This window comes from Delphinus delphis, chromosome 11 (genome assembly GCF_949987515.2).
Source record: "Delphinus delphis chromosome 11, mDelDel1.2, whole genome shotgun sequence".
Classification (NCBI taxonomy): Eukaryota; Metazoa; Chordata; class Mammalia; order Artiodactyla; family Delphinidae; genus Delphinus; species Delphinus delphis.
The window spans coordinates 57,963,169-57,975,313 of record NC_082693.1 but is presented as its reverse complement, the minus strand read 5'-3'; the positions used below and the strand labels follow the sequence as shown (position 1 = coordinate 57,975,313).

Genomic DNA, 12,145 nt, shown 5'->3' with positions numbered 1-12,145 from the left:
AGGGCTTCCCTGGTGGCACAGTGGTTGAGAGTCTGCCTGCTGATGCAGGGGACACGGGTTCGTGCCCTGGTCCGGGAAGATCCCACGTGCCGCGGAGCGGCTGGCCCCATTAGCCATGGCCGCTGAGCCTGTGCATCCGGAGCCTGTGCTCCGCAATGGGAGAGGCCACAACAGTGAGAGGCCCGCATACCGCAAAAAATAAATAAATAAATATAGTAAAACATGTGCTAGGGCTTTCAAATTCTTCAGCATTGGGAACACACATAGGGAAAATTGAATTTCAAATCATCAATCAGAGACTTAGCTTAGCTTAGCTCATGGTGTGAAAGAATCCAAGTGAGTGCGTGGGGGATGACCATACAAAATTGGACAATATTAGGAGATGTTAGGGTTGGTGCCAGGGTGGATGCTTCTGGGAGAATCCTGCTCAATGGGATGAGCTCTGGGTCACAGCATAGGGCATTCTGTCAGTGAAAACTGAGGAAACTGTGATTCTCAATGCCAAATCTCAGCTATATTTTATAATGGAGTTGAGCAGCAGACTAAAAAGCAATAAATGTTTGAAGCCCAACTCATTTTAATCAGTCAAATATTTTGCTCCTTCCTCCTACCTACTTATCCCACCCCCCATTTCATGCCCCTAACTATTAGAAATGTGAATTAATGGTCACAAAACTAGCTGGTTTAAATTTCCAGAGACATAAAACAGAGAAAAAAGAAAATGTTAGATACTCTGCAAACTGGACACTAGTCCTTAAAAAATAAGTTCAGTTTCATCAATGAAATTCACTTGTGATTGTATCCAGCAGAATTTTAAACGAACTATTAATATATGTTGCCAGATACACTTCCATCCAAATGTATGAATTTATTCCATTTAACAAACCAAATAGCATGAAGCATTATTACCATATCCAATTATCATTCTTTGTGTAGAACGGACCACAAAGTAATGAATCTCAACTTCTGTACCTCAATAGCAACCTTGGTCCTCTGTATCCAAATACTGAGTCATTGTGACAGCATAGTTTTTTTTGTTCCAAGGATCCCAAACTGGGTTCACAGAATCAATAGAGGGGTAGCTGATTGGATCAAATATTTCTGGAGTGTATTTGGAGTCTCCCAACTTGAGAATCATTGCATTCAAGCACCTCTCACGGGAATTTAATATTAAATACTAATATGTTAGAAATACCTTTGCAAATAATGAATGGCGTAAAGTCTTTAGCATGGGTGTGTGTGTGTGTGTGTGCGCGCGCACGCGCATGCGCTTCAAAGGAATGGGTATGACTATTGGAAAGAAATGTTTGAAGTAAATGTGTAATTTCTTATGTTTATAAAAGAAAGGCATTAGAACTCATCTTAAAATATTTACCTCTTTCAGTTCACCTTCGGTATTAAGAAATTCTGTAACTCCGCTGATAAGTTTGGAATTCAAAAACAATGCTTCTCCATACCTTGAAAGATTAAAAAAAGTCTTAATGTTAAAGCAGGCAGTAAATTAGGAAATACTACTATGCATATTTTTTAAGAATCCTTCTCAAGGGCTCCAAGTGACCTGTGTTGTCTTAGTGCCATTCGAGGCCACTTCCCTAGGGAGTCAGGGAGGTGCAAAGAGCTGTGGCTATGGGATGCCATCAAATGCATCCTGATTTGGCGCACAGTGTTTCAAAGAGGTCTAAAGAGAGCCCTCCAAAATTATATTTAGGAATTACTATTATATTTCCAATAAAAAGCCAGAGAAAGAAACATTTTAAAACTTTCAATTTTTTTTTTTTTTTTAGGTCACACCCCGTGGCTTGCGGGATCTTAGTTCCCTGACCAGGGATCAAACACTGCAGTGGAAGCACAGAGTTCCCAGCCACTGGACTGGCAGGGAATTCACTAAAAGTTTTAATTTTAAAGCAACCTTGATCACTGTAAGGAAGAAGGATCTTACGAAAAGAAATAGAACTGCAGGAAAAACTTGGGTATTAGCAGTAAGTCACACAGATCGTTTGGTCTGGTCAGTCAGAATTGACATCGGCATTATCCTTTTTCATTCCTAGAAACTGAGCCAAATTTCTCAAAACATCAGCATTTTCTCATGTGAGTTTTAAAATAAAACATCAAATTGTTCACTTGAATGTCATCATCTTTGTACCACAAGCATAATTACTTGACTCATGACCCAAGGCAAAGAACACTATGTATCCGTGAGTTGGAAAGATTTCTCATTTCATTTATTGTCTATTGTGTTAAAGGTACCTATCACAGGTTATCATACTCTTTGAAATAAAAAAAGCACACTAGACTAAATGGAGGCAGGATCAAGATGGCTGCGTAGAAAGACCCTGAACTCACCTCCTCCTATGACATGCCCATAATACAACTATATAAAGAACTTGAGAACAAATTATGTATCCATTCATGATAAAATCCCTCAACAAATTGGTATAAAGGGAACATACATAAACATAATAAAGGTCATATGACAAGCCCACAGTTAACAGCGTACTCAATGGTGAAAAATGAAAGCATTTCCTCTAAGATCAGGAACAAGTCAAGGATGCCCATTCTCGCTACTTTTATTCAACATAGTATTGGAAGTTCTTGCCACAGCAAATAGACAAGACAAAGAAATAAAAAGAATCCAAAGTGGAAAGGAAGCAGTAAAACTTTCACTGTTTGCCGATGACATTATACTATATGGAAAACCCTAAAGAAAGACTCCACAAAAACAAACAAACAAACAAAACCTATTAGGCTAAATGAATTCAATAAAGTTGCAAAAACAAAATTAATATACAGAAATCAGCTGCATTTCTATACACTAATACTGAATTATCAGAAAGAAAAGTCAAGAAAACAACTCCATTTACAACTGCATCAAAAAGAATAAACTATCTGGGAATAAATTTAACCAAGGAACATGAAAGACCAGGTACTCTGAAAACTATGAAACATTGATGAAAGAAGTTAAATGCAACATAATTAAATGGAAAGATATACAGTGCTATGTATCAGAAGAATTAATACTGTTAAAATGTGCATACTATCTAAAGCAATCTACAGATCCAGTGCAATCCCCATCAAAATACCAAAGGCATTTTTCACAGAATTAGAACAAATAATCCTAAAATCTGTGTGGAACCACGAAAGACCTTGAATTGTCAAAGCAATCTTGAGAAAGAAGAACAACACTAGAGGTATCACACACCCTAACCTCAAACTATACCACAAAGGTATAGTAATAAAAACATATGGTACTGGCACAAAAGCAGACACGTGGATCAGTGGAAAAGAAATAAATCCATGTACATCTGGTCAATTAATTTGTGACAAAGGCAGCAAGAATATACAATGGGGGAAAACCAGTCTCTTGAATAAATAGTATTGGAAAACTAGACAACTATATATAAAAGAATGAAAGTGGACTATGTTCTTATACCATATACAAAAATAAATTCAAAATGGATTAAAGACTTAAATCTAAGAGTTGAAACCATAAAACTCTTAGAAGAAAACATACACTCTTTGACATAAGTCTTGGCAATATTTTTTGGATCTGTCTCCTCATGCAAGGTCAACAAAAGCAAAAATAAACAAATAGGGCCACATCAAACTAAAAAGCTTTGGCACAGAAAAGGAAATCATCAACAAATGAATAGGCAATCTACTGAATGGGAGAAGATATTTGCAAATGATATGCTTGATTATGGGATAATATCCAAAATACATAAAGAACTTATAAAACTCAATATAAAAAAAACCCATTTAAAAAATGGGCAGAGGACTTGAATAGACATTCTTCCACAGAAGACATACAGATGGCCAACAGGTACAAGAAAACATGCTCAACATTGCTAATCATCAGGGAAATGCAAATCAAAACCACAATGAGATATCACTTCACACCTGTCAGAATGACTGTCAACAAAAAATAAAGAAATACCAAGTGTTGGTGAGTACATGGAGAAAAGGGAACCCTCATGCACTGCTGAGGGCAATTTAAATTGGTACAGCCTCTATGGAAAACAGTATGGAGGTTCCTCAAAAAAATGAGAAAACAGAACTATCATACGATCCAGCAATTCCACTCATGCGTATTTTTCCAAAGAAAACAAAAACACTAATTGGAAAAGATACAAGCCCTTGTGTTCACTGTGGCATTATTTACAATAGCCAAGAAATGGAAGCAGCCTAAGTGTCTATTAACAGATGAAAGGATAAAGAAGCTGTGGCATTTATATATACAATGGGATATGACTCAGACAAGACAAACAAACAAACAAGGAATCTTGCCATTTATAACAAGGATGGACCTAGAGGGTATTATGCTACCTGAAATAAGTCAGATAGAGCAAAACAAATATTGTATGTTTTCAGTTATATGTGGAATCTAAGAAAAAAACAAATGAAAAAATATAACAAAGCAGAAACAGCGCCACAGATACAGAGAACTAGTGGTTGTCAGAGGGGAGCAGGGTGGAGTGAAGTGAAGGGGATTAAGAGGTACAAATACGAGTTATAGGGCTTCCCTGGTGGCACAGTGGTTGAGAGTCCGCCTGCCGATGCAGGGGATGCGGGTTCGTGCCCCGGTCTGGGAAGATCCCACATGCTGCGGAGCGGCTGGGCCCGTGAGCCATGGCCGCTGAGCCTGTGCGTCCAGAGCCTGTGCTCCACAGCAGGAGAGGCCACAACAGTGAGAGTTCCGCGTACCGCAAGAAAAAAAAAAAAAGAGGTACAAATACTAGTTCTAAAACAAATAAGTCACATGGATATAATGTACAGCACAGGGAATGTCAATAATAATCTAATAACATTGTATGGTGTGTAACTTATAAAACTATGGAATCACTATGTTTTACACCTGAACTGTATTGTAAATGAACTACATTTCAATAAAAAAAAAAAAAAAAAAAAAAAACTAAAAGTACTCTAAAGATAAGATTATGAGTTTTTGAAAGCAGAGGTCCAGTCATCACTACAAGAGGTTTTCTAATGCTGTTCTTACCTGTGGGAACTTAAGTAATTTACCTTCTGGAACCTCAGTTTTCTCATCTGTAAAATGAGGGGAGCTAAACTGTATGACCATCATAATTTGCTGTAATTCTAACACTGAACTATTCCATGGGAAAAGTTATATCAATAAAATAAAATAAACCAACATTAATAATAATATAAGTAATCATTAGTGATCAATATGTGGTTACAGAAATGGCCTACTCTACAGGAATAAGAATAATTCTTCAAAGAGTGTTTTGCTTATACTTTGCTTGCAGTTATGTGAAGAAGAAAAAGGCACAATCCTTTCCTTGAAGGTAATATACTATGTAGTATTGTAAACAGATCATTCCCCATTATTGTGGCTAACTGTGGTGAAAATAAAATTATACAGCGTTCAGAGAAATTCTCTTTAGCTGTGGGGTCTTCAGAAAGGCTTCCAGGAGATGATGCCAGATAGATTAAGTATGGAGTAGTTCCAAATATCAAGGAAGATAGTAATTTTAGGCAGAGAGCCAACATAAACAAAGGCAAGGAGGTGTGAAACAACATGGTGTATGCCGACGACTACATGCATTTGGTATTGAGTGTATAAATTGTGAGGCTGAGGATAATAGAATAGGAGGTAGAAGGGTTAGGAAGAGCGGAACTTAGATTTTCAGTGTGGCACAGAGTATTGAAGGTTTTACAGCAGGAAAATATCATTTTTGCCTTTCAGAGAGATTCTTGGGACAAAGGGAAAAGGTATGTGTGTGAGTGTGTGTGTGAGATTGTGTATGTGTGTGTATGTGTGAGTGTGTGTGAGTGTGTGTATGTGTGTGGTGCTGGTGGTGGTAGATGTAAATATAAAGGCAGGAGACAGAAGGCTATTGTTAAGAGTACTGGCAAGAGATAAGAACCTTCACTAGGGCAGTGGTAGCAGGAAAGAGAGGAAGAATTCAAGAAACATGAAACATTTAGGAATTGTTAAATTATAAGACCTCAAGCCTAATTGTTACATATGTCAAGGGAAAGGGACAACCATATGTAGATTTCCAGGTGCCTGGCTTGAGCAACTGGTGGATGACCATATATTTACTGAGAAAAGGAAGATAAAAGGAAAATGACGATTTACCCCAGTAGGGGATTCAACAAGAAATTGTCTATCATAGGGTGAAGCTTAGGTGAAATGCCTGAGTTAGAGATGTAGATTTGGGAATGATTCAAGCCACGAGATTTGATGGCAACTAAAACTAGGGAGAATCTGCAGGGCAGGAAGCAAGGAGAACCTTGGACAGTTTCCCCATGAACTTTCAGGTTCAAAGATCGACAGAGGAGTAGAAGATGAAGGAGACAATCCTATTTGTCAGGATAAACGCTGCCCTGTCTGTAGAAATGCTGAAGCGTCAATCTTTCTACCTTTTTTTTTTTTTTAAGTAACAGACTTTAGTTTTAGAGCAGTTTTAGGTTTACAGAAAAATTGAGCATAAAGTTGAGTTTCTAAATGCCTCTTCCTCCCTCTTCAGAGTTTTCCCTGTTATTAATGTTCAGTTAATGAAACAAAGAGGTCATTAGACTGAGGTGGTTTTAATGCTGTCTCAATCTTTCTACGTTTTGATTAGAGATCATGGACTCTCAGTGAAACAAAACAGGCATATCAGGAACCAAACATTTTTTGGTAGGGACTATAAACTATATATGCATTACACTGAGCTCTGATCTACAAAACCACTCCCTAAAGAAACTGTTTATTTGGTAGATATCTGATACTTTTTAAAGTGAAATACTTGTTTATATATATATTAATTCCACCTTGTGTCTGACTATTCATTATACTATGTGCGTGACAGCAAAGCAAGCTCTAATCTTTCAAACATTCCAATTTCTGAGCTGAAAATACTAGGGAAAAAAATGTGCTTTCTAGGAGTATCAGTGCTTTCTAACAATGAAATATTTATAGACAGAAATATGTTTTAATATGACACATCCATTCAAATTGAACTTATTATACAAGGTCAACCAATAAAAATGTGCTTTTAAAAAATAAAGTTTATACACCAGTTTTTAAGAGATAGAACAGTAGGTATGTTGTCTGGGGACATTTAAGTTGGAGAACATGCAGCATTTACATGCTCTATGATGAATTTAATTTTAAAATACCATAGAGATTATCAGAGTAATAAATTAACATTTATTATAATATATTTAAATACATAACGAAATATTTTCCAAAATTGAGGCTGAATTCTCAACATGAAGCAAGATGGCTCAGGAATAAATTCTACTGCAACTAGAATTATAAAGCCATTCAAATATTCCTTCTCGATATCATGGTTTTATTTCAGGTGTTTTATGATATTTATATTTTTAAAAGAATTTAAACAATTCTACAGAAGTAATTGAAGTTTTCTTGTTATAATACCATTACATATGATTCATAAATCATTTTTTTCTACAACACACTCAGGATATAGGGTTTTAATGATGATTCCTTCAACCTAAGACAGTTTGATAGATCTTCCAGGAAAGCTGCAATGCTAAACCTTTTCACTCTGCACATTTCCATATATAATTGTGGTTATCAATCTTTAATAAATGAATAATGTTATAGAACTGTTAAATTAATTCTGAGTTTCACAAGAGTGGCAACACCCATCTTGGCTGACTACTTCAAAATCTAATTCTATTATCTGGACCTTGGTTCTACCACAAAAAGTAGGGCTTTTATCTCTCATATGTCACCTTTGATTTACTCACTCCAGTATGAATGATTGAAATCTTATTTTTACCTGGTATTTAATATCTTCCATTTATCTCGAAAAAATTTCCAGGCAAGGTCTCGGCCATGTGGATTTCGAGCTACATGGATTATCACATCAATTGCATCTTGATCCAGCACCACTTCAGAATTCAGTGATAGATTTAGAAGCCTTTAAGGATAGAATTGTGGGGAAATTTTTAGTCCAATAACAAAGATTTCTTATAAAATTACCAAAATTACATGATTTAATTTATCACAGTCTTCAACGAATAGTCCAGTGTAAACTTTACTAAAAAAATTTTATCAATAGAACAATTTTGTTTTTATAAAAGGAGGAAGATCAAATTCATAGTATTGTAATTAATATATTAAAGTCAGAACAATCTTGTGGGTGGAGAAATCACAGTTTTCGTTTGATGATGCAAACTCACTTTAAAAATTCTTTTTAATAAATGCTTCTTTTTATAATGAAATATTGTCTTACATATATATGAAAAAACATATAAAATAATTAGTTAGAAACTAAGGTATACCTTTCAAATCAACAAGCTTTAGTCATATTAATATGGCAGTTTTCCTTAGCTCTAGAAAGATAAATTTTAGAGTAACTAGCATGTATTTAAGGAAATAAAAACAAGTTCAGTACAGTCTGATTAACAGAGAATACTCTCATTACACGAATTTTAAAAATTAATTGACCCACCTATTTAATAAATTCCTGTCATCACTGCAAGTTAAGGCTTCCAGTAATATTTTCTTTTCAGAAACGGCCGTGGTGGAGTGGAATTTCATCCATATGAATTCCCAGACATCCTCATCTAGTAGTGAAACTCCTGTACAGTAGACGATGTCTCTAACGTTTAGTGGTATTCTAAAGAAGCAACCCATGGTGGTTTTCCGTTAATTAAAAGCTTCATAGTATTGAAAATAAAGACAGATGCTGCTCTACTAGTCAGTTTTTAAAAAGATGGTTTTGTTAATTAGATTTACCTGAAAGAGAATAATTCTATATAGTAACAATATTCAAAAATATTCCCAACTAAATGAATAAAATAATGTATTTTATTTAAAGATAGTTTTGAATGAAAATTTTTCCACTCTTGGAACTATGTAAGCAAGAATCATAAACAACAAGAACAACAAGAACATAAAGCCTTAAAAAAATAGAAACAGGGTGCCTTATATTTCCACCAACATTCATATATTTATCAATCAAAACTTTTGCTCTCAGAATTGTTAGACCCAAGAACCACGAGAAAGCAGTGGATGAAGAGACTGACTAATCTGGATAAAACAGAAACATCTCCTAAATTCTTAGCCAATTTTTTCTAAAATTATTTTTCTCAAATAGCTCTCCAAATTTTGGAACCTAGAAGATTACTAATATAGATAATAAACAGATAAAACATAAGTAGTAAATTTTGAGAAAGTAAATGTTACAGTGGGAAACTGTTACTCGATTTAATTAATCTTGGCTATTTATAAGCTGCAATTCTCATGTATACTCCGCCGTGGCAATTTTTTACTAAATATTGTTCTTTCACATTTTGATATATACCCCACATTTAAAAAAACTGTTCTCTTAAAGAACACTCCAAAAAAAAAAAAAAAACAAAAAAAGAACACTCCAATATCTTAAAAAATTAAAAATGCATTTCTGCTTTGTATAATATTTAGTAATCTATTATTAAAATTTCTCATTTATAATTTGAATGTGGTTAATAATAAGAAATGTTTTCTCTGGATAACAAGATGAAACAATCCCTTTTAAATATTTAAGACTTTGATGGTTAAAACATTGCTTTGGTTAATGGAGTATTTGGAAAACAGGAGGAAGCGTCTGAATGACTACCAATAGGATGATCTTCATCTTATTCTGTTAAGCAGCTAAGTAGGTCTACAATCAGGATATTGAAGATTGTGTATCAGGATACCAAATGTGTAGAGTTGTTAGTACCATCATACAAAATTCCCGGTTCCCAGAAATGGCTAAAAGTATATTATTCTGTCTCTTCCTACCAATAATTAAAATGTTTGGAGAATAGTTACTTTAATCTTGCTGACTGAAGCTTTTTTTCCTTTATGGTATTTGAAGGCAAGCATTTTGTTTGTTTGATTGATTTGTTTTGTTTTTGAAGGAACAAAAGGAATATAGACATCAGAAGAAACCAGAAAAGAGCTTCACTTCTTTCTCCTGTCTTCCCTCTCAGCCCTGGAATCCCTTGACGAAAGTACCCATAATAGTCTTCCCAGTGGGTGGTGAAACCTTCTTCTCCCTGCTCTGTTTATGACCAGCTTGCCACACGGCACATCTGAAATCACTAGGGAAAACATTGCCACCATATGTTGAAGAGTCTGTCAGTCCTGATAGATACAACATAATATTACAAAAATGCATCCATCTTTACTAACTGCAATAAGTTAAAAGTTTAAAATCTTCCTTTAAATCAAGAGCTAGAAAAGAGGATGATTTTTTCCCCTCCAAATATTACAGGCTACAGGGCACAACACTGTATTATTATTGTCATGATTTTGGCCAAGAGATCACTATAAAAATTTGCAAAAACTAACAAGAAAATGTTTACTTAAATCATCAAATCATAGATCAATGCATATTAGACCTAATAGTAACAGCTTACGTTCTAAAAAAAATTCCTTAAGCAATTAATATACCAAAGAGTTCAGGGATAGAGCCCACTGAATGAGGTTTGTTACTGTGTATGAAACCAGTCTCAATATCAAGCAGAAAGACATATGGAAATATAGAAAAGGCAAAAAAAGAAAGAAGAAAAAGGCAGATATTAAACTATGTTCCTTAGAAATAACTTGTGTCATATACGATAGTCATTAGCAACAGTCCATATTTTTGCAGTTCAGTGGTTGCTCCTGGCTGATGCTGAACTGTGTAAAATGCATACACAAATGAATAAATGGGTTGGTCAGTGCCAAGTCCTGGACACCGGCTAAAGGGGCATCAGAGGTAGAAAATACCACTTTTGCACAATACTACATTCCAGGTTACCTGTCTTATTTTATTTCGTCTATACGATAATATCATGATATCTGTATTATAAACTTCATTTTGCAGGAGAGGAAACTGTTCTGAGAGAGGATATTTTGCACTATAACAACAATATAGTAAGTTGAGAATCAGGATGGGCTATACCTGAATGTCTTTCCTATTTCTATCAGCTTAGACATAGCTAATGATGATGAACATAAGATATTAAGATTTCTGTTAGTAGTAATCATCAGTAATTATCACTGAATGCTGATTTTTGTTGTTCCATAAAATGCTATCTTATAGAAAGTAAGAACAACTAAACCCTGGATCTAACTAGTAGGCTGCAGAGTAATACCAGTGCATCCAATCTATAATTCCCTTAGTGCTGAACTGGCCACAGATGTCACTTCTACCTTCTGTTTTTCATTACTTTTTTTTAAGTCCATAGTTTAATAATCAGTCATCTTTTTTTTTTTTTTTTTGCGGTACGCGGGCCTCTCACGGTTGTGGCCTCTCCCGTTGCGGAGCACAGGCTCCGGACGCGCAGGCTCAGCGGCCATGGCTCACGGGCCCAGCCGCTCCGCGGCATGTGGGATCTTCCCGGACCAGGGCACGAACCCGTGTCCCCTGCATCGGCAGGCGGACTCTCAACCACTGCGCCACCAGGGAAGCCCCCAGTCATCTTTGATAAATATTCAACGGTGGCAAGAATGGTTTTCCAACAATAAGCTTCCGTTCTGTTCACCAGAATCAAAATGACACTTGTTAAAACACAGCCTCGGGCTGACTTAAAGGACATAGGCTGGGGGTGTATTTAAGGAGCTGCTGTGTAGCAAGCTGATCATATACAGAGCAAGGAGAAGAAATCTTGAAAGGGCACCCAGCAATGAAGTGCTGGATGAAATGGCAGACAGACCATCCTGAAGGAATCTAACAAAAGTCCTGGGCAAAGGAGGCTTTTGAAAGCAAAGCTGCCCAGAATAGGGGCAAATTCTGTTTTTGAACCGGCAGCCTCAAACAAGAGAAAGACCACATAATTTGGATGTGCTCTGGAAGAAACTGCAGGTCAAGTTTCAGGCTCATGAGCAGCTGTCCCCCTGTGCATAGCAGATGCGTCAAATTTCACTACTATGAACATGAGACTTACATATATTTACATATATAATCTGAAACCTGTTGATGGTCCACTGAAAAATAGCCCTTGATCTCAGCTACGAATCCCCAAACTCTCAAGAAAGTAATGGCTATTAGCAGATGCTGGGAGGTACACTTGCTTAAGATTCATAAGGCTCCTTAGAAGAGCAAGGACAGAGCGGATTAGCCGGAAAATACCACTCAGATTTTTCTAGCATCTCCTCCCAACCAACTCCTTATCTTCCTTACTCACCCAGCAGATAAAGAATCAATGTATAGGT

The 12,145-nt window shown here is 36.0% G+C and overlaps 1 protein-coding gene across 1 annotated transcript in view; it reads right to left on the bottom strand.

Moving 5' to 3' along the window:
* The window catches only part of TRHDE (thyrotropin releasing hormone degrading enzyme), a 398,970-nt gene that overhangs the window by 13,386 nt on the left and 373,439 nt on the right, over positions 1-12,145 (bottom strand). Inside the window, exons 16-18 of the mRNA XM_060025259.1 lie at positions 8,430-8,597; positions 7,755-7,895; positions 1,376-1,457 (exon numbers count right to left, since the gene is read on the bottom strand). Of these exons, the coding sequence (XP_059881242.1) occupies positions 1,376-1,457; positions 7,755-7,895; positions 8,430-8,597 (391 nt within the window). The remainder of the gene's footprint in view (positions 1-1,375; positions 1,458-7,754; positions 7,896-8,429; positions 8,598-12,145) is intronic.